At 41.9% G+C, this 23,805-nt stretch overlaps 1 protein-coding gene across 3 annotated transcripts in view; it reads right to left on the bottom strand.

Moving 5' to 3' along the window:
• Nucleotides 1-8,234: 8,234 nt before the first annotated feature.
• The window catches only part of LOC137331560 (SPRY domain-containing SOCS box protein 1-like), a 174,130-nt gene continuing 158,559 nt past the window's right edge, over nucleotides 8,235-23,805 (bottom strand). For all 3 annotated transcript variants that reach the window (XM_067995435.1, XM_067995437.1, XM_067995436.1), the window contains exon 3: nucleotides 8,235-9,470. In XM_067995435.1, coding sequence (XP_067851536.1) covers nucleotides 9,343-9,470 — 128 coding nt within the window. In that variant the 3' untranslated portion in view covers nucleotides 8,235-9,342. The remainder of the gene's footprint in view (nucleotides 9,471-23,805) is intronic.

Genomic DNA, 23,805 nt, shown 5'->3' with positions numbered 1-23,805 from the left:
GATTACTGCCAACAAAGAAATTCATTTCTCATGTTCCATAGAACATAAAAATTCACTGAGGCATTTTCAATAAAATACATATAAAAATACAATAGGGCTTATCCTCCGTTTCCCCAATATTAAAACAATCAGCAATTTGCACTGCTTCTATTCAATGATGCATGCATAATAAGAGGTTAAAAGCAACAAAAGAGAAAGAGACCATATTACATTACAGTTTGTCTGTGGATGAGCTGCAGCATTTGAAAATGGATGTCATAGTTAATTCCCAACGATCTATATCAACTACAAAATATCAGTTACCATAATGAGGCGATGCCGGCAAGCAGGGGCAGAACTGAGCAATGAATATCTGCCTCTTCCTCCTTTATTTTTTAAATAATCTGTAAATAACAGTTATGAAGTCTGCAAAATGACTTGGATAGGATGATCATCAGAAAGCTGATAAGAAAACAAAATTAAAAAGTAAAGCAGACATGCAGCTGGAAATTAGACACAAACACACACACATACAGTTCACTCACACTATCAAAATCTACCCAAACTGGAAACAAGAGGAATCATCCTATAATTTGAAATAACATATTAAACTATCTTCTTCTCCCTAAAGGCTTATAGGTAAATGCACTACCTATTGTAGTTCAAAACCATTGCGACAAGGCTCACTTTTCCATTCACTTAATTAGTTGATAAAACAAAAACTCAATTTATATAGCACCGTTAACAAAGTGAGATATCCTCAGATGCTTCACAGGTGGGAGTCAGACATAGAGCAGGAATTGAGAGAAGACTTAGTGAGATGACTGATGGCATGGTCAAAGAGGTAGGTTTTGAGCAGGCTTTGAGGAGATAAATAGCAAGTGGAGGGATTTAAGAAGAAAATTCCAGAAAACGGGACATGAAGGCTGATGGTGGAGCTGGAAGGGAGAAGCACTGTAGACCGGTCCTGGAGTAGTGGAGAGTGTGAGCTGGGACGTAGGACAGGAAGATGTTGCAGAGGTATGGTGGGTGAAACAAAAAGGATTGTAAATGAGGACAAGGATTTGGAAATCAACAAGAAGGGAGATGGTGAGCCAGTGGAAGTTAGCAATGCAGAGGTTATTGGTAAGTGATGAAATTCTGGATGAGTTGGGCTGGGAATTTCCTCCAAACTACTCCTGTTCCACTGTCACAACTTTGAGAAGTTATGGCGGCAGAGCGGGAGCACCTCCGAGGAAATTTGCAGCTTTGGAGTTTGCATGAAGTGAAGCTCAGCAAAGCAGCAAGGGGAACATTGGAGAAGTAGAATGAGGACAAATTCTCCAGGGTTGCCACTCCCTGTTGTTAACCAATGGCTCTTGCAGTAAAGTGCATCTGTGTGGACGAGGACCAAATTATGCAGATTTATCATTACTCCTCCTTGAGATATATATTGAGCAGCAGATCTTTTATTTCAGCTCAGCACAATGGAGAGTTTAATGGGGGTGGGATGAGACTTAAAAAAAAGGAAAAACTTGCAATTATATCACGCCTTTCGTGATCTCAGGATGTCCCAAAGCACTTTACAACCAATGAAGAACTTTTGAAGTGTAGTCACACATATGTTGTAATATAGGAAACAAGGCAGCCAATTTGCACAGCAAGGTCCCACATACAGCAATGAAATGGTCTGTTTCAGGTGTTGGCTGAGGGATAAATGCTGTCCAGGACACAGGCAGAACTCCTCTGCTCTTCTTTGACTAGTACCATTGGATCTTATACATGCATCTGAGAGGGCAGACGGGGCCTCGGTTTAAAGTCTCATCTGAAAGATAGCACTTCCAACAGCAGCACTGCAGTGAAAACTACCATGGTATAAGTGGTGGGAATCATACTAAATGTTCCCTGTCTCATCCCCCCCCCCCATCAACTCTCCATTGTGCTGAGCTGAAATAAAAGATCTGCTGCTCAATATATATCCCAAGGACAAATAATGATAAATCTGAGTAATTTGGTCCTAGGCACTTTATTTATGATAATGAATGCACTGTAGTCTTCAGCCACAACTGTGATTAACTTTATTACAATGGTTGAATATTTTGTTTATATTTAAGATGAGAAAAGCAATCAATGCTAGAACTACTCAGACATCGACCTTCTTGGCACCAACTGAGCTAGTATATTTTGAAAATGTTTCTAATTCCTCAAATGTAGATACTTCTCTGGAATCTCCACCTTAATTTTGACAACAGTGCTCAAAATTCCTTACAGAGCAGCAGATGGCTGCATTACCTCAACAAGTATGATCATTTCTAATAGTATCTAACAGATATCTGAAGTTGGCACAAGTCATTGTAAAAACTCTGAGATCATTGGAATCTAGAAGCCAGGCAAAGGTCATTATAAAGCAGAGTTAATTTGTTTTCTAATTAAACTAAATTAAGCTTCTAATTAAGTAATTGCTCTCCTGAGATTGGAAATCACTTTCTAAACCTTTTATCATCTGCAGATTCAAAACCTTGGCAACTAAAAAGCACACAAAATGGAGATATAAAGTGGAACATCTTAATTTCAGTAGATGAAGAATAAAGGGAACAAACTGTTATGTTTTATATTGTTGTAGTACAATACAGTAAATAACATTTACTGGGGTTATTATGGTCGGAAACAGTTGATAGTAAGAGATAGTCAAAGAAAAGTATAGTTAGATGATGTGAAAGAATGGAAGTATGGAGTTTACTGGTCATCTACCTCAGGAAAGTGGTGGGGGGGGGGGGTAGAAAGGAAGAGACGAAGAAAACTAAATGGCAAGAAAAGCTATTGTGAGGCCTCTGTTCTAATCTTGTATTGTACTGAGAAATTTCTCATTGCTAGGCTCATGGAAGTTATAACACTTAAATGAAAAAAGGTATTAGAGTGTATAATAGAAAAGGGAGGATATAAGCATTACTAGGATGTAATCAAAAGTCATACCAATAATTTTTATTGCATGAAACCATTATGGATGTGATACGTGTGGGCAGATTATCAAGGACACTATTGTCAAGCAGGTACAGTAGTTTAGTAGCTATGCTAGTAGACTAGCAACCCAAATCTCACCATGGCAAACCTCCAAGAATACTGGGTGATAGAGTGGAAGCAATTGTTCCCTTCTCTCCTGAGCTGATCTGAAGCAGAATTATTGTGCTAGTTTTTCCCACCTGGTTAAGAATGCACAGCATTTTTAAGATATTTATTTACTTAAAGCAACTTAGAGGATCAGGAGTTTGTGTTTTCCTTCAATAGGTAAAAGCTCTACAGCAAATGATTTAAAACCCTGTGTACTAGTACTTAGCATATTTGACCAGTGATTATTGCCAGTTGCTCTCACCCCTGCTTTCTTCATTTTGATCAGTCCTATAAAGTGGCTGGTTTACTTTCTTTTCTAGTTCTCATGAAGAACCTCTGGGCAAAAAGGTTAAGCTACCCTTTCTTATTTCAGATGCTGATGGACCTACAGTGCATTTCCAGCATTTTCTGCTTTCATAAAAGTTTATACTGTTGGGCTCTCAATAAACCTTGGTTTATTATGAACCACATTTACCCTGGAGCCTGCTTCACAAGTTCAGACTGGAGTAAAATAATGGGTATTAAATTTACCAACAAATCACTGAAGGCTGTATCACTAACTGGGAATGTGGTACACTGCTGCTGTTACTTGTGACCCCCCAGTAGCTTTGCTTCAAATTAAATGCAGCCCAACTCGAGCTAGATTTTCATTTCATACTCAACTCTAAAGAACGAACTATTAAAGCAAAGTCAATATAAACGTGATGAATACTAGTCATTTCAAAATATTGTTTTTATTCACAATATATATCAATGAGGGAACCAAATGTAATATTTCCAAGTTTGCTGATGACACAAAACTAGAATTGCGAGTTGTGAGGAGGATGCAAAGAGTCTTCAAGGCGATTTAGACAAGTTGAGTGATTGGGCAAATACTTGGCAGATGCAGTATAATGTGGATAAATGTGAAGTTATCCACTTCGGAAGGAAAAACAGAAAGGCAGACTATTATTTAAATGGTGATAGATTGGGAAATGTTGATGTACAAAGGGACCTGGGTGTCCTTGTACATCAGTCACTGAAAGCAAACATGCAGGTGCAGCAAGCAGTTAGGAAGGCAAATGGTATGTTGACCTTCATTGTAAGAGGATTTGAGTTCAGGAGCAAGGATGTCTTACTGCAGTTATACAGGGCCTTGGTGAGACCACACGGATTATTGTGTGCAGTTTTGGTCTCCTTACCTAAGAAAGGATATATATATTAGCCATAGAGGGAGTGCAGCGAAGGTTCACCAGGCTGATTCCTAGGATGGCAGGACTGTCGTATGAGGAGAGATTGGGGCGACTCGGCCTGTATTCACTCGAGTTTAGAAGAATGAGAGGGGATCTCATTGAAACACATAAAATTCTGACAGGGCTAGGCAGACTGGATGCAGGGAGGATGTTTGCCCTGGCTGGGGAGTCTTGAACTAAGGAGGGGTCAGTCTCAGGATACGGAGTTGGACATTTAGGACTGAGGTAAGGAGAAATTTCTTCCCTCAGAGGGTGGTGAACCTGTGGAATTCTCTACCACAGAAGGCTGTGGCGGCCAAGTCACTGAATATATTTAAGAATGAGATAGATAGATTTCTAAACACAGAAGGCATCAAGGGATATGGGGAGAGAGCGGGAATATGGTATTGAGATAGAGGATCAGCCGTGATCATACTGAATGGCGGAGCAGGCTCGAAGGGCCGTCTCCTGCTCGTATTTTCTATGTTTCTATGCAGAGTGAGTCAATACTGTGGGAACCTCAGTTTGACACATTCTGAAATGTGGAATAGAGGCAACTACAGCAGATTAATTGAATAACTTAGAAGTGTTTTCTAGAGAGGAAGCAAAAGTGTAGTTTTCATTTAAAACACAATCTTGAAAGGAAAATTGAGTGAATAAGAATGAAATGAGGTTATCACATAGATTTGGACCATGGCATTTAGAATTTATATACAAATCCATTAGCTTGGGCAAGATTCAGGTTTAAATGGATTTGATTTGTTACTTAATAAAAATGTAGACAAGTGAATAATGACAAATTCACAGATGAATGTTTGAAATTGAACAAATCTCAGTATAATTGAACTAATGATTCACAAATTACATTTTAATACAATATGTGTGTGCTAACAGATGAGTAACAAGTCTATTCTATTCCAGCAAATTGAGATTAGGTGGCACTCACATATGTTAAGCATTCCATTCAAGGGAAGGACAAGTCTTTGATGGTGAGAGGGACAGTAGAGTAGTACCAGGGAGGCAGGGCTCCCTGATATTAGCCACCTTGTCTGTGGTCAGAGGCAGCATCAGAGAGAACAGGCAGCTGGCAAGGATTCCTCAGATCAACAGTGGGGATGGTGGACACAGACGGTTGCTTCCACTCATTACCCAGCATTCTCAGAAATCTGATGTTAGTATTTGTCACCAACTTGATATTCTAAGATTCAATGTCACTTTGTGTCATTACTAATTGGCAGTCGCAGCAGCAGCACCACTACCTGTGCGATGCGTAGTTGATAAGTGTATCACCCAATGTGGTATTGAGAGATGCATAGGTCTGTTCCTCACTTCAGAAAACCTCAATGTCCTGGGGACAGACTCAGCCAGGGTTCCGCTCCCCATCCAATGGCAGCTGCTGAGTGTGTATATGTATGGACATGTGGTGGTGACAGAATCAATAGTAACTTTCAAAAGGGAATTGGATGTATACATGAATAGGAAAAATTTGTAGGGCCATGGGGAAACAGCAGGGGAGTTAAAAGTGTATATGTATGGACATGTGGTGGTGACAGGATCAGCATGATTTCCTCTACAGTCAAAGAGCCTCACTACCTGTTTGGCTTTACATATCAAAAATCCCCACTTGCTTGAAGCACTGGACGGTTGCCATCACCTAAGGAACGGGATCCCAACAGAACCTCTAAGAGGGCAGGAGAGAAAACTGGAAACATTTCCAGATACAAACACTGGCTGATGACAGGAAGCAATTTAATCTCAGTTTATTTTAATGCCCTTGATTGAATTTCTGCTTTGTAGTGCACCTCCACTCATCCAGTGTCCTGCATGTATATACATATTATTTTCTGGTCAACTACAAATCACTTAATAAATTTGCAGAAATTAAATCACAGTCATTGATCTTTCTTTGTAATTTATGGTCACGAAGGCATGCAATGGCCTGCAGAGATAAAGAATAAATTGAAGTATAGCACTGCCATCAACTCCACATATGTATACATTTAGAGATATATGGGATTCATTCCAGAGATCAGTTATAGATCATTTAAACTTTGCTTTCTTGAATTAATTCAAGAATTATCTTGAAGCATTTAAAATCCAAAAGAAGATTACTATTTTGTAATCACTTCTGGGTATGTATTAAATTTCCATGAAAAACTTTCAAACGGGCAAAAGGCAAGTTTAGATTCAACAAGTTGCTTTTATAAAGCGTCCTTAACGTAGAAAAACATGTCAAAGTGCATCAGATAAAAATGGACACCGGCCGAATAGGAATGCCAACTCTGGTTAAAGGCATTCCAGGAGGTTTGATCATGTGACATCTGCAAATGTTATTTATTTAATAAAGGTTGGGTCTCCTGTAGTGAGCATCTTTGCTGATGGTTACACGCCAGCAGTTGTGCGAGATATTCCAAGAACTGAGAACTTTCGACCACCTGAGAGGGTGGTGGAAGCAGAATCAATAGTAACTTTCAAAAGGGAATTGGATATATACATGAATAGGAAAAATTTGCAGGGCCATGGGGAAACAGCAGGGGAGTGGGACTAATTCGAAAGCTCTTTCAACGAGCTGGCTCAGGAATGATGGTCCAAATAGCCTCCTTCTGTGCTGTAAGATTCTATGATAACCATGAGGCCACCTGCGAGCAGGTGAAGAAGGGAAACAGAGGGTGGGGGAGCAATTTGTGGAGGGGAAACCAGAGATGGGATGAACTTTGATTCCACCAGTATCGGATAGTAACTTACTGAAATTGTACCAATAACTAATGGTAATACTGGTAACACTCAAATTCCCTTAACCAACAGGAGTAGCGTTGATAGTAATAGGTGTAATGCCCCGATATCCAACCTGTAACTTGTAGTAATCCTATAACCTGCTGATATTCACCCTGAAAGTACAGCCAGAATCCCCCTGCACTGCACAAGGTGCAGTCAGGCTCCCCAGTCAATGCCACTTTTAACAGGCCCTATCTCTCTCCCTATCTTCTTTGACTTTAATTTGGGATCAGGTTCCGTGTGAAGGTGACAATTCTGGGCTGGAAGCCTCAGTCAGAACCGATCTGTACTTGGACTTCCCATGTCAAAATCAGCTGGCACAGACCAACCTAAACCGAGATATTGCACAAAAAGCAGTGGGCTCGCTGTTTGGGGCACTTCTCACAGGGCACATCGTCCTAAACTCAGCTCATCACCAACTCCCTGGGCTTGGAATCAATAAAGGAAAGTTTTCATAGAATGATAGAAATTACTGCATAGGAGGGGGCTATTTGGCGGGAAAGTTAAAGCGGAAGATCTGCGACCAGCAGAGTGCAGGAGACCCATGCACAATTCTGGGAGATTCCCAGGCAATTCAGGAGGATTGACAACCTTACGGCCCAAAGGAGGAGATATTAAGAGGGATAACCAAAAGCTTGGGCCAAGATGTAGATTTTAAGGTGGGTCTTCAAGGAGGAAAGGGCGTTCGAGAGGCAGAAGGATTGAGAGAGGGGACCCCAGAGTGTAGGGCCTAGATGGCTGAACACACAACCGCCAATGGTGAGGCAAAGCAATGCAGAAGAGGCCAGAGTCAGAGACATGCAGACTTCTTGGGGGGATGTATGGCTTGAGGAAGTTACAGAGATAGGGAGGGGCGAGGCCATGAGGGGATTTAAACAGGGTCCTGATCACAAAAAGATTGATCAATAAGTGGACTGGAGATCCAAGTAGAATAGTAAAGGAAAATTCCTTGAAGCCATTTAAGAGACAATTAGATGTTGTGGTGGGAAAGGTCTTTCTGTAGGTTTTTTCTAGGTGGATGGGTAGAATGACCATACTTATGCATATTTATCTTGTGACCCTTATGGCCAGCTAATCCACAGTAACATTTTCTACCAGTCTTGAATTGACTTGCTTTCTTATTGGCAGCCTTGTTATATACACACACACTTATTCTGCAAAGCATGGATTAGAAATAATTAATTCTAATTTGGACAGTAAACTTTATTAGAAACTTCTTCATTCAGTTAATTCACATTTAAAACTCCGAAGGCAGCACCGTCCTTACATTCGACACCCTGCAACTGCAACAATTTCCAGTTTAAAAACTAAATAAATTGATCAGGCAGACAACTTTAAAATAGATCTAAGAAAATTAAGCAGCAGCATCTTAAAAAGATCTGGTCTGAGCAGAAGTGAAAATGACTCAACTCCACCAGTGAAGGGGCTGGTATGGAGCAGAGTTACAATATAGCCTCACATATTCTGCACAGGTAAACTATTCCACACACATACCAGTACATTGCAGTGAACAAAGTTTTTAAGTTGAATGAAGTAAAACAGTTTTTGTAAAACTTTGTTCAAATTATAAAAAAAGTGACTTGAGCTTTGTAAGAGTGAATATTGTGTGATCTCTCAGTAGTGTTTTTCACAATTCATGCAGAACTTCTCAGGGAATTTTGCAATAAGTAGAAGCTTTTACATATAGGCTTCAAGGCATATATTTACTTTTCACCTGTTAAGAGCCAGATCTCAATCAGCCTAATATGACAGTCATGCTAAAATTACTAGCACAGTAAAAGTATTCAAGCCAATACCGCTGCATTTAAAAACAACTACTGTAATAGCCCCAGTGATGGCATGAGGCCTCTATCAGCTGATCAGTGAATTAAAGAATCTCTTCAAACTGCACGTTCAGTTTTAAATAGGGAAAAAAATACAAAATGATTACAAGGAAATATCCTCAAGCTACTACCTGCTGAATATTACAGGATGTATTTGAACAATGTAGGCTTGTAGGGACAACAGGCTAAAATTACAAATGTATATAAAGAGGTTTCTTGGATTAAGAGGATTTCATAACGAGGTACTGTTTTACTGTTAAAATAGGAATACTTTTAACACTGATTGCAAATAATCCTGTTAATTCAAATAGAATTTCCTCCAATTCCCATCTGGTTCTGCTAAGCATTGGTCTATTTGAAAGTCATAATATTTCAAACAACTGTGGTGTCCTCCACAGATTAAAATAAGATGTAAACTGTAGCTTTCCATCTCTTTGCATTGATTTTCCAGCTTAGTCCCAATTTAATCATTGGTACTGTAAATAATTCTTCAGAGAAACAGGCAACGGTAGGGTCTCTATTTCATGCAGTCGTTCCCTGCCAAGAGAAAGGCGAATGGATCTTCGGCACAGGTCCATTAAAGGCAGTGGCTCCGCTGAAATAAAAAATAAATCAGAATGTTACGAGCTGAATATGAAAATCAGAAATTACAGCATAGAAAAAAGCCATTTGGCACATTGCATTTGTAGTGCTAATTCTTGAACGGAAGCAATCTCTAATCCCATTTCCCTGTACCCTTCTATATTCTTCCTTTTCTAATTCCCTTTTAAATTATGTAATAGTCTCTGCCTCAAGTCACTCTTCTAACCCTCTGAAAACATTACTTCCAACTTCCCCCTTCATTCTTCCAGTGAGAATCCCTAGTTTATGCTCATTACTAATACTCAAAGTGTTCATAATTTTGAAAACTTCCATTAGATCCTCCCTTAACCTTTTCTGTTCCAGTGAAAAAAAGCCCCAGTTGTTCAAACCTTTCCCCATAACTGTAATTGCTCATTCCTGGTATCATTCATCTCTCTGCTTCCCTTTCTCCTGAAGGCATTGACTTATGTTGAGTATAGTTCTATGGTCACTAACTAACAAAGATTCCAGTACTTCAGTCAAATGGCCATTCTTCATGTTTGGCCCTGGTCAGTGAGTGCCCGTGGACTATTCAGCTGTGGGAGTGCTGCATCTGAGCCTCAGTGACATCCATACAACATGCACCTTCCAGTGGGGTCATTCATAAGCAGAATCTGATCTATTATTTCCCTCCCTAGCTAGGCATCCTGATGTCAAATGTAACATCCCTACTGCCATGCCAGGTGAGATTAGCTAAGAGCACAGGATTGAACATGGGCCTTCTTACCACACCAAGTGGTTCAGTTATCTAATGAGCCAGGGGGAGGAGTTCAGTTTTTACCATGGCTAGTTGCTTCGAATTCATTGACAATCTTTCCTAGAATTTTCTCATGATTTTGTTCCCATCAGCAAGGCAGTAAAATCCCATAAATGAGCTGCCAGAATCAATTTCTGTGCAGTGAACATGTGGCATTAGGTGGCTTTTGCATGAAAGCACGTGAGCAGAACCTAACCTTAGGACAAACCTAGTTCCACAAGTGTGCATTAAGACTTAGCTCATAATATTGCCACATTGACATCAAGAGCATCAGAGAGCAAATTCAAAACATTCATTGAAATTCTCTATACTTGATAAACAAAAATTAAGCCAAAAATAAACTTATTACAATGCTCTTATATAGTCCACTCTTTTTGTCTTTGATAAAACAATTTGTGGAATGGGAAATGGCCATGGGCCTCCTGAGCTTATGCCAATCAAATAGTCAGGACTGGAGTCAATATACATTAGATAATCTCTCACCCCCACCCCTATATTCAAAGATGCCAAACCAGCTGGTGTTACAATTAGCTGCAGTATATGCACATTAGTGAAAGGAAAGTTGACCGGGGTTCCTACTCCTGATTATTATACAGTGATCCCTATTGGATATGTGCACAGCGGGTGAGAAAGGGATCAGGGTTGGCTGTGATATCCTCCAGAGTCAGGTAGACTGCTGCCGCTCACCTTCGAGATTTACACATGAATAATGTCATTTGGGCAAGGCAGCAGAGGGTAACTGTTTCAGATTAAACTAATGTCTGCAGAAAAGGAGTAGTGAGGGGGAAGGAGGACATTTGGTAAGAGAGCAGCCAAAACTCTCAAGCAGCAACCAAATACTTATAATTCCAACAAATATTCCCAGTGCCTTGGAAATATGCTCAGTTTGCCATATATCATGCATTGTATCATGTATAAAATCATTGTATTCTATTAATGTCTTCTAATCTTGAAAATCCTTTACACCATTCACAATCTGGAGATGTTTTACATTTGTAGTCGCAAATGTGATTGAGGAGAAGAAATATGGAGACTCAAAGCTCACTTCTACAATCACAGTCTTCGCTAAAGAAACACAATATTGAAACAACAGTTTTCAAAAATGGAAAAAAAGTGAATCCCCAAGCTTAACAACTTAAGATTTCTGAGACCACAATTGGAAGTCATGAATTAATAACACCAAATGAATGTATGTGATTGCTCTGTAAAGTTGCTACTGTAAGGGTTTTTTTTAAAAACCAGACAATCCAGTTTTTGAGCAGGCCATACAGAAATTTCTAACTCTGCATTCAAACTTGAGATTAGTGTTGACGTAAAGCCGAAACTACGCAGCACCAATGCTAAACTTGGAGTTTGAAATGACTTTGAAGTGAAACTGAATGTGACTGCCTTTTCCAGGGAGGCTCGTTCTGATGTTAGGTCAGGCCCTGACTGGGTTCAGGCTACATCTTCTGTATGTTATAACTGCAGCTTTGGTGCTAAGTGAGACTACTTGGCACCAATGCCAAAGTATAGTATGATTGCATCTTAAAAAATACTAGTTATGTAAGGTCAGTTTTCTAAATTAGAAGTCCATTTTCCCCCACTTCTCTCATTGATGAGATGGTATCAATATACTACTTAATGTACTTTTGTCATTATCCACATAAAAAATTATAAATGATACATTTAACAACATGCAAAATAGAATGTCAAAGAACGTAAAGTAATATGATCATGCAAGTGCAAACAAAAACAGTTCCTTCACTGTTGACATATAAAAAAAAATACTGATTTCCTCAAAAAAATTCAATTAGTCAGGCATGACCTGCCTTTTACAATCCATGCTCACTGTAATTGATCAACTCACATCTTTCTAAATGTTCACTGGTTTCCCAGGGCTGGGTTATTGCCCTATACAACTCTGTTGAGCAGAAAAAAATCCTTTATAACTTGTGACAGACAAAGCCCCTAAAACAGTGACAGCTCAAGAATGGCCCTGACGTGTGAAAACACAGGTGTTGTAACTACGCCCTCAGTTAAGCCATTCTTACTATCATGTGTAACAGGCTGGTTGGAGAAGGTTTCCAGGAAAAGATTCCAGACTGCCTGGTGCTTTGACAACTCCAGGAGGAAGGAGGAAGTCTCCGAAAGCTTGTGAATTTAAAATAAAATTGCTGGACTATAACTTGGTGTTGTAAAATTGTTTACAACTCCAGGAGAAGTCAACCTATTACCTGCTCCAATTGGCATATGTCCCCAAAGTGTTTCACCCACATTTGTTGTGGGGAGGATAGCACCTTGCCACGAGAAACAGGGTGGGGAAGAATGAATCTTTTTGCAGCTACTAGGGTCAGTTTCAATAGCTTATGAACTGCAGGGTTGGGGGGGGGGGGCGGAGGAGGAGGAGGAGGGAGGAGAAGAGGACAAAGAGACAGGCCTGTGTCTGCAGTCACAGTTACCCAGGTAAGAGTTCTGTACATGAATACAGACAGCATAAGAAATAAAACAAGAAGCACAAATTCAGCTTAAAGGGTATGATGTAGTAACCACATACAAGAGCAAGGAAGTCTTGCTACAATTGTACAGGGCTTTGGTGAGACCATACCTGGAGTACGGGGTACAGTTTTGGTCTCCTTATCTAAGGAAGGATATACTTGCATTGGAGGCGGTGCAATGAAGATTCACTAGATTGATTCCTTTGGATGAGAGGATTGTGCTATGAGGAGAGATTGAGTAGAATGGGCTTGTACTCTCTGGAGTTTAGATGAATGAGAGGTGATCTCATTGAAACATAAGATTCTGAGAGGGCTTGACAGGAGATGCTGAGAGGTTGTTTCCCCTGGCCAGAGAGTCTAGAACTAGAGGGCATAGTCTCAGGATAAGGGGCCGGCCATTTGAGACTGAGATGAGGAGGAATTTCTTCACAGAGGGTTCTGAATCTTTGGAATTCTCTACCCGAGGGCTCTGGATGCTGAGTCGTTGAATATGTTCAAGGCTGAGATAGATTTTTGGACTCTAGGGGAATCAAGGGATATGGGGATCGGGCAGGAAAGTGGAGTTGAGGTTGAAGATCAACCATGATCTGATTGAATGGCGGAGCAGGCTCGAGGAGCCGTATGGCCTACTCCTGCTTCTATTTCTTATATTCTTAATTCCAGAAACTTCTTACTTGCTCAGTGATGTCCAGAACCTTGGCACCTGGGAGCAACTTACAATTTGGGAGTCTGGATCATGTCTACAAAAGAAACTATCTACTCCCCCGACAATAGAATCCCCCACAACCACCACTCACCTAGTCTTACTATCTGTACTGTTTCCCACATGGGTAAACACCTGCTCCCCAATGCCTTGTAGTCACTCATGGTAACTCTCCTCTGGATCACCCTTTTTGTTCACATCACTGGTACCTAAACAGGTATACCTATTAGACAAATCCAGCATCACAGATGATCCACATTTTATCCTCACCTGTGGCTTCCTGCCCTGTCTGCCGATGGGAACCTGGTGACAATGGACCTATTAGAGCTGCTTCTGGTGCATATCATAGCAACCGATTACTGTTGCACCAGATGTAGCTCCGATAGGTCCAATGTGCACTTCTAGAAATCAGCCAGGATTTAAACATCCCATGCTGTGTTGAGGTCGCCCCATAATGCATATCCTCTGTGTATGTGAGGCTATATCTGTCGCTCACATTCTTGGCTATCCTGTCCTCCTTGTCCTCCTGCGATAAGCTCAGCACCTCCCCCACCCGCCCATCCCGTTGCAGTTTAGGAACTTCTGATATAGATACAGTAGTCCATCCTACTCCCCATCCTTTCACAGAGATGCTCTATTCTCCTCCGATCCTCCTAGTTCATAATGTCACTCATCCCTTTCTTCTCCCCACACTTTCAACCTAGCACCAGCCCTCCCCATTCCCTCAATTAATGTTGGAATTCTCCTTGCCCAACCTCAAAGCGCCATTCTCTGCTTCTGCTCCTTTATTACCATCCATTCCTCCCTTTCCTCAATTCAAGTTGAACTTGTCCCCTTCATCCCATCCCTGATTTCATGTCAGCACTTTCCCTTCCCATTCCTAATTAATGCTGACACTCTCCTTCCCTCAAAGCACCGATCCCAACTTCTCTCCCTTCCATACCGTAGCATCTTCATTGCGATCTATTTCCCCCTTTCATTGCCATCCATATGCCCCATTGAATTGTCAACCACACCACTCCTATCCAAGTCCAATTGCTAATGTACCAGAAAGCAAAACACTGCAGATCTGCTAATGTACCAGAATGAGTTGCGATCTCCTCTCCATACTGTTACTAAACTTATGGCAGGGCTACGGTCTCTATAGAGGAGCTCCTGTTCTCACGAGGCCACGATCCCGATCTACTACTAGCATCAGCATTGAAAGGAGCGTGCGACCCAGTCCACATTAGCAGCCGAACTCAGGTTGAAGGTAGACGTGGCCTGGTTTACACTGATTTTTGTAAGAAAATGCTAACTGGGCCCCCAAAATGCTGACTGTGTACATGAAATGCTTTTGGTGGGCACGTATGGGAACTTCAGTTGGGGCTGTAAATGGTAGCTTTAGGTAAACCAATGCTCGAGAGAATCACTAATCGCAGCATCTTGACTGTAACTTCCCCCTTTCAAACCATTTGTTCATCTAGTCACCTTTAAGTGTTGCTCTTCAATTAAAAACAGGATAAGATGCTGCAATTTGATAAAATCTGGCAAAATACTTCAAATTGGCATGGCCATTTATAATCCAAATGATCACACAGTATTGCATTGCATTGCTCATTTCAAATAGCTTTTACATTTTCTCATCTGATACAGGGAATTGTTTGTCAGCCAAGACAAGTATTAGCATCTAATATGATCAAGTGTTCCTTCTGCGAAGCATTCAAATTGAGACATTTACAACTTTCCACCTAATGTATTGTTTATGGTGATTTTCGCAGCTTTGTGCAAATTTTGATAACACTGCTCATTTACGAGCTGGAAGCATCTACCAACAAAAAGTAAAGTATGTTTGAAACCCGACTTAGCTAACAGGGAGCAATTGGGATCCTACAACCTTGGGGCTTCAGTGCATCTTGGCCAGAGAGGAGGAAGAAAAACAGGAAATCAACCAGGGTTCCCACTCTTGACCACTATTCACTGACTTCAGCTAGAAAGAGTACTGGTGTGGAAGTTGGTGGAGGACAGGATCAGGCACAGCTGTGATGTCCTCTGCAGCCATATAGCCCAGCAACACGCACATAACAAATGCTCATTGGGCAAGGTACCAGACAGCTGCCAGTAACCATGGAACTATAGCCCAGTCAGAGTCAGCACCCTTCAGGAGGAGGGAAAAAATGGGGGGAAAAAAGAGAACAGAAGAAACACGGCCCGAGAGAGCAGGAGGATAAGAGGGGCGGTCGGAGGCGAGTCAGCATGCGGCCCGAGAGTGCGAGAGGATAAGAGGGGCGGTCGGAGGCGAGTCAGCATACGGGCCGAGAGAGCAGGAGGATAAGAGGGGCGGTCGGAGGCGAGTCAGCATGCGGCCCGAGAGAGCAGGAGGATAAGATGGGCGGTCGGAGGCGAGTCAGCATACGGGCCGAGAGAGCAGGAGGATAAGAGGGGCGGTCGGAGGCGAGTCAGCATGCGGCCCGAGAGTGCGAGAGGATAAGAGGGGCGGTCGGAGGCGAGTCAGCATACGGCCCGAGAGAGCAGGAGGATAAGATGGGCGGTCGGAGGCGAGTCAGCATACGGCCCGAGAGAGCAGGAGGATAAGAGGGACGGTCGGAGGCGAGTCAGCATACGGCCCGAGAGAGCAGGAGGATAAGATGGGCGGTCGGAGGCGAGTCAGCATACGGCCCGAGAGAGCAGGAGGATAAGAGGGACGGTCGGAGGCGAGTCAGCATACGGCCCGAGAGAGCAGGAGGATAAGAGGGCCGGTCGGAGGCGAGTCAGCATACGGCAAGTCAACTCATCACAGGCAGATACTGAAAAATTGAAGTCACACGTCAGCAGGTAGGTGATTGGTTGGAGAGTATCACTTGTTGATAGAGAATTAATTTCACACCATACATCCCTGGGTAATGCTGGGTTAAGCTACTAACCAGTGAGGATAGGAAACGAGCTGATGTGGTATCAGCCAGGTCCCTAGACTATAAATCACTGTGGTTGATTTTAACCTGGAACTGGCTTCGGGCACGAGGTGGGGGTTGCGAAATTGCGAAACGCGCTTGCTGGCCTAAGGTGCTTTAACACCTGGGCCTCATTTATATGCTGGTGGTTCACTTCCCACCTGGAATGGGCAGGAAGAGGGCGCAAAGTGATTTGCTGGCAGGTTAAGATCTGGTGGTCACTGGCTGCCCGCTGGCTTCCAGCTAAGTGGCAGGGAGGGGGTTTTGGGAGGGAAGTGGGGTGAGTCCAGGGCAAGGGAGGCCAAGACTTCCCCTGTGGGGCCCGGAGAAACACTCCTGCTCCACTTTGTCCTTCCCACCAGCTGCTGACCTGCTTCAGCCTGGTGGGTAAGTCGTGGTGACTTCCCCACTCAGACCCCAGTTAAAACGCCTATTGACGATGTAGGACCCCAATTAGCATTTGTACACGAGGCTGCCACCAGAGTCCAACGGGTGCCTCAACCGCCACCAAAAGCAACAGCATTAAATCAGAGATCGGCTGGAACAGAGTGGGAAATGGAGCCACTCCATTTTAGCTGCTTGCCTGCTCTGTTCCTGTCCAGTTTGGGGGGGGGGGGGGGGTGGAGAAGGGTAGTTAAAATTCCTCCCAGTGTCTGAACCAAACAGAACTAGATTGTGTTCAGTACTATTCTGTTTGGTGGGGGAGGGAGGGGAATTGGAGAACGGCAGACACACAAAACAATACACTGTGAACAAGTAATCCAATTTAAATACCAACAGCTGCAATTCATATCGAGATGAGATAACAGCTAACAGATGGCGGAGAGTCTGGTCATCAGCTGTAGTGCAGGAAAACAAATGGACAAAGGCCACTCGCAATCGTTTTTACGGACAATTACTAAACCTGTTCTGAATAAAGGTACTAATTAAAATAAACTGAAATCTAGAATTTAAATTGTATGCCATCTGTGAAAAAAATTTCATCAGTTAATATATTATTGGACTGAGATGGTTAATGGGAGTTGCAAAGCAGCAATATGCAAGCAAGTATTTGTACTATAGCACATTAATGGACATCAGGGACATGGATGTCAACTGTAGTGCCACACTGCCAAAGAATAATTATAAGCAAAGTTGAGAGATTAAATATTGAACTTCCCTGGTTTGTGCCAAACACTGCCTTTACCCACCAGGCTATCTGACAGCCTAAAAGTTCAAGTTTTAATCAGGAACACGTGTCATTTATATTTACCGTTTGGCAGAATTTTAAGAGCACCAGAATTAGCTGATGCCTTAGTAACCTTGACATGTAATACACTGAAGAAATGCCAGCACCACACTCAAAATCACCAAATAAAAAGTGTGGGGACAAATATCCCTCTTAAATAATAGTCAACTAGAAGCAAACCATTTCCATCTACTTTCTGTGGGACACATTTTATCCAAAAGTAGACCTATCGCTGGTACTTCAGTGTACAATCGACGTGTTACCATCTGGCATTATAAATGATTAATGTCACATTGCTTGTAGTAGCCTAGTATTTATACAAAAGGTCAAAATTATCATTGGATTTGCTTTCTACTTCACTTTGACATAAAATCTTAATCTCCATAATTCATAAGCGCCATTCAGCCTTTCAGCATAGTCAATCCATTCCCACTTACCAGCAGCTAATTTGAGAGCTAATGACCAAATCTGCCTCAGTGTCTGAGCACAGTATGAATTCTTTGGTCAATATGAAATGAAATTGCTGTTTTTGCATTACAACTGATTTTTTTTATTGTTGGCAGCTTGCTAGAGATGTGTTTGCAAAAGCACAGCATTTAAAAGTAGTTATTTTTATGGCACACTACAATGTGGAAATAAAATAGTAATAGATTCAACAGATTGCAATACTTGATATTTAAGTGTAATAATGAGATTGTTTTTATTTGCTAAATCTCCCAACTCTTAACCAAAATATTAATTGCTGCAGTTAACATGCATTAATTATTGCTAACAGCTGTTGTCAGTATCATGTAGGTCATAAGCCCAGTGGATGTGTGCATACATCCATTATTCATTATAGGGGAAAAGCAATAGAACATGGTCACCACTCACTAGGCATACTTTAGCCCCAGGAGGGGAGCTGCTGAAACGCCTCATTAACAAATGAACAACAAGCAATGGGATTACAATTTCATCACATCTTATGTAAACACTTTTATGGTTCTCCCCAGCACACTGTCCTGGCTGAGATGCAGGGTCCCCACTTACCTTTCATTTTTTTCCCCTGGGAGAAAGAGAGTGGAAGGAAAGCATATGAAAAATGATGAATGCAACTTAGGTGTGCCAAGTATAGGATATTTTATTTTAGAGTTTTAAAATGGTGCCACTAAAAAGAGACCAGTGTACAACGGTGTAACACTCAAGTAAAATATCCTAGTGTTATGAACATCAATCCTAGCAAATTTCACCTCATGAATGGATTTAAGATGGTTGACTCCTGTCTCTGATTTATGAAAATATAATATTGTAAAGAAAATGGCCAAATATTTGTAATATGGAATCATTTGTCTCCTTAAAAGCTCACAGATACCAGCCCCCCCAGATTCCAAACTAAACAAGGGCCAGTGTAAAAACTGCTATTCATGCCCACTTGAGCCATTTTACACTCCCCTAACAATCCAATTCTGGAACTCTTCAGTACATGGAAATGGACTGAATGTTACCATTATAGTAGGTTAATATGATGTTCAAAATTAAAATGTTCAACACTTTATCAAGCAGAGAAGGACAATTAAACATTTATTATAACATCTAAGTACTGTAACAGTTAACATTTCAGATTTGGCTGAAAATATACTGCACTTTCTGATTTAAATAATCCCTCTACAGTTACAGGTGCATTAAAATATTTAAAGCAGAATTTGCTCTTCTTGCTAATTACAAATCAGATTGAGTTAAAATGGCATGTACAGACAAATCAGTGCTACTGGTTGTTATTCATTCTGTAATTACAAGATTAAAGATCTATGGGCAATTAACTGGCCAAATGTTACTAATGCAATTTCCTATAAGTATCAATCCCTGCTGTGCTGCAGACAGATTTCAAGATGCAGTGATACATTGTGACTGACTCGTCCTCAAACAGAACTAAATCACTTTCAAGCTGCATTGTTAGAAACTACTCGAGGGTGTTGGTGATTAAATCAATCCCAGAATTAAGGGGGAAAAATGGCTTGTCTTAACAACACTACACAGAATTCCATTTGGATTGTAATTATTTTTGGTTCCAGAAATCAGAGATACTTCATTCAAACCACAGTTGTAACTTAAATAATCAGGTAACTCTCGATGATAGGTGATTCCTTATTTTGGCTGAAGGGAATACTTTTGGCGAAGGCTCACAAAAATCACATTTAAACACTCTGCTGATTCAAAAAGTCACACTGATGCAACAAAGGGTGCTCTAACCAACATTACTAAAACAGATTATCTGGTCATTATCTCATTGCTGTTTATGGGACCTTGCTGAGCGCAAATTAGCTACAGTGATCCCTATATTACAACGGTAACTACACTTCAAAAGTACCTCAGGAAGTCGCTTTGGGACATCCTGAGGTTGTGAAAGGCGCTCTTTAAATGCAAGCTGTCTTTCTTTCTAATGTTGCAGCATTAAATTGCAGCTGGTCATGTCTGAGATTACCAAACACAATCAGTGAATGTCAAAAGTGGGATTACATATTCATTCCCCAGCAACACCATTCGTCACATAAAAATGGCAGAATAATACATTAAAAAAAACATATCTTGATCTGGAACAAATCTTTTTCCTTGGGCTTGTTTTGTGAAGATGTGGAGATGCCGGTGATGGACTGGGGTTGACAATTGTAAACAATTTTACAACACCAAGTTATAGTCCAGCAATTTTATTTTAAATTCACAAGCTTTCGGAGATTTCCTCCTTCCTCAGGCAAATGTTTCAAGAGCTCCTTGAAGCCTACGCATTTATACATATAGAACAATACATGGTGTTTACAGACTGCCCCTGCAACTGCCCGTTGCCAAGGCAATCACCGTGTTCAGACAGAGAGGTGTCACCTGCAGAACCCCCGAATACACATTCAACAAAAAAACAAACAGGGAAAAAAAAAGAGAAAAAAAAGAGAGAGGCAGAAACATCCGGAAGGCAGAGAGAGCCAGCAAATGACCCATTATATTAAAAACAGATAACATTTGTTCGCTGGTGGGGTAACGTGTAGCGTGACATGAACCCAAGATCCCGGTTGAGGCCGTCCTCATGGGTGCGGAACTTGGCTATCAATTTCTGCTCGACGATTTTGCGTTGTCGTGTGTCTCGAAGGCCGCCTTGGAGTACGCTTACCCGAAGGTCGGTGGATGAATGTCCATGACTGCTGAAGTGTTCCCCGACTGGGAGGGAACCCTCCTGTTTGGCGATTGTTGCGCGGTGTCCGTTCATCCGTTGTCGCAGCGTCTGCATGGTCTCGCCAATGTACCATGCTCTGGGGCATCGCTGCGACAGCATCAATACTCAACACCAACAACAGCCAATCTCCGGAAGCCATCCTACAACTCATCCGCTTCATCCTGGATCACAATGTCTTCACCTTCGATAACCAGTTCTTTACCCAAACACACGGAACAGCCATGGGGACCAAATTCGCACCCCAATACGCCAACATTTTCATGCACAAGTTCGAGCAGGACTTCTTCACTGCACAAGACCTCCAACCAACACTATACACCAGATACATCGACGACATTTTCTTTCTATGGACCCACGGCAAGGAATCACTAAAGAGACTACACGATAACATCAACAAGTTCCATCCCACCATCAAGCTCACCATGGACTACTCCTCAGAATCAGTTTCTTTCTTGGACACACGAATCTCCATCAAAGACGGGCACCTCAGCACCTCACTCTACCGCAAGCCCACGGACAACCTCACGATGCTCCACTTTTCCAGCTTCCACCCTAACCACGTCAAAGAGGCCATCCCCTATGGACAGGCCCTGCGAATACACAGGGTCTGCTCAGACGAGGAGGAACGCGATGGACACCTACAGACGCTGAAAGACGCCCTAGTAAGAACGGGATATGACGCTCGACTCATCGATCGACAGTTCCGACGGGCCACAGCAAAAAATCGCATAGACCTCCTCAGGAGACTAACACGGGACGCAACCAACAGAGTACCCTTTGTCGTCCAGTACTTCCCCGGAGCGGAGAAACTACGCCATGTTCTCCGCAGCCTTCAACATGTCATCAATGAGGACAAACACCTCGCTATGGCCATCCCCACACCTCCACTACTCGCCTTTAAACAGCCACCCAACCTCAAACAGACCATCGTTCGCAGCAAACTACCTAGCTTTCAAGAGAACAGCGTCCACGACGCCACACAACCCTGCCACGGTAACCTCTGCAAGACATGCCAGATCATCGACACAGATACCACCATCACACGAGAGGACACCACCCACCAGGTGCATGGTTCATACTCCTGTGACTCGGCCAACGTTGTCTACCTCATACATTGCAGGAAAGGATGCCCCAGAGCATGGTACATTGGCGAGACCATGCAGACGCTGCGACAACGGATGAACGGACACCGCGCAACAATCGCCAAACAGGAGGGTTCCCTCCCAGTCGGGGAACACTTCAGCAGTCATGGACATTCATCCACCGACCTTCGGGTAAGCGTACTCCAAGGCGGCCTTCGAGACACACGACAACGCAAAATCGTCGAGCAGAAATTGATAGCCAAGTTCCGCACCCATGAGGACGGCCTCAACCGGGATCTTGGGTTCATGTCACGCTACACGTTACCCCAACAGCGAACAAATGTTATCTGTTTTTAATATAATGGGTCATTTGCTGGCTCTCTCTGCCTTCCGGATGTTTCTGCCTCTCTCTGTTTTTTTTCTCTGTTTTTTTTTCCCTGTTTGTTTTTTTGTTGAATGTGTATTCGGGGGTTCTGCAGGTGACACCTCTCTGTCTGAACACGGTGATTGCCTTGGCAACGGGCAGTTGCAGGGGCAGTCTGTAAACACCATGTATTGTTCTATATGTATAAATGCGTAGGCTTCAAGGAGCTCTTGAAACATTTGCCTGAGGAAGGAGGAAATCTCCGAAAGCTTGTGAATTTAAAATAAAATTGCTGGACTATAACTTGGTGTTGTAAAATTGTTTACAATTGTTTTGTGAAGGTACTGAAGAGAAGAACTAGTATAAGGGATCTGATGAAGCAGATTTTTAGTATGTTAAGGGGACATTTACCTGCACGAGTGGGAGCAGGTTCAAGTTAAGTAGATGACATCGAGTGCCTTGAAGACTAACATACTTTAAGCGAACACTCCTTTCTCGTTAATAAGCTCCTCTGGCTTCAAATCAGTTTTGGATCTTCTGCAAGATTGGTGCACTCCAGAGTTGTGATGACAATCTATGCAAGTGTTGAACCCATGATTCTGCATAAATTTAACTTGGATTGTAAAGGTAGAAAAATGAACCAAAACCTCTGCTCACAGACAAACATTATTTAGAATTCTGTCACCAATTCCCTATTAGAAATACTACAGATGGTTCAATTTCCATAGTAATCATGGTGACATCAGACAATTATCCAGAATGGATGCAGACTGCAGCAAATGAATCACAGTAGGATATAGTAAAGCTGTTAAAATAGTATGGTCTATCAAGTAGCTCTTATGAGAGAAAAACTCATCACATGACAGTGGATGGATTTCTGTGTCAATCACTACTACTTCTTGACTCTATGATCACAACAATGAGAAGCAGGTTCTAATTATTTTGAGCAATTTGCTGCTCCGTCAGAGTATTTTTGCTGTGTTTTTTAAAAAGGAATATTCTATAGTAAAACTGTTATTTCATCTGACTAAATGCATTTCAAATGACAAATACACAAATATTTTGTTAAGAATTTGAAGTGCTATTTCAACTATTTATTGTGCTAACTGTATGGTGCTCATTTAAAAATAAAACATTTTATTCACACTGCATTTATATTTAAGGTGTAGTGCAGATCTCCCACATCCAGTGACTACATTCAAGGTTAGGCTGCTGGAATATCTTTAGACCAGGGTAAGAAAGATTCATTTTTCTACTATCTTCTTGGCTGTTGAAGCTCTTAATGGTGTTAATAAATGGAACTTTGTGGTGGCACAACAGCACGTTTCTGTGGTGGCAATGAGTATACTATCTTCATATTGATGTCATGATGCAACCACTGAATACTTGAGAACTGGCAGCAAAGAGGAAGCACAAGCACAGGCTGGCTGAAATGTCGCAACCAATTAGCACACGCACATTCCCTTCGCCACTGGTTTACAGGGGGACCGATGGCATAATTTCATTGTAAATTCATGAGAGGTGCAAGGCCCTTTATAACGGTCTTAAATCAATCTCATTTATACA

This window comes from Heptranchias perlo, chromosome 13, assembly GCF_035084215.1.
Source record: "Heptranchias perlo isolate sHepPer1 chromosome 13, sHepPer1.hap1, whole genome shotgun sequence".
In the NCBI taxonomy this organism is placed as follows: domain Eukaryota; kingdom Metazoa; phylum Chordata; class Chondrichthyes; order Hexanchiformes; family Hexanchidae; genus Heptranchias; species Heptranchias perlo.
The sequence above is the reverse complement of the archived record's forward strand: the minus strand, read 5'-3'. Positions and strand labels throughout refer to the sequence as shown.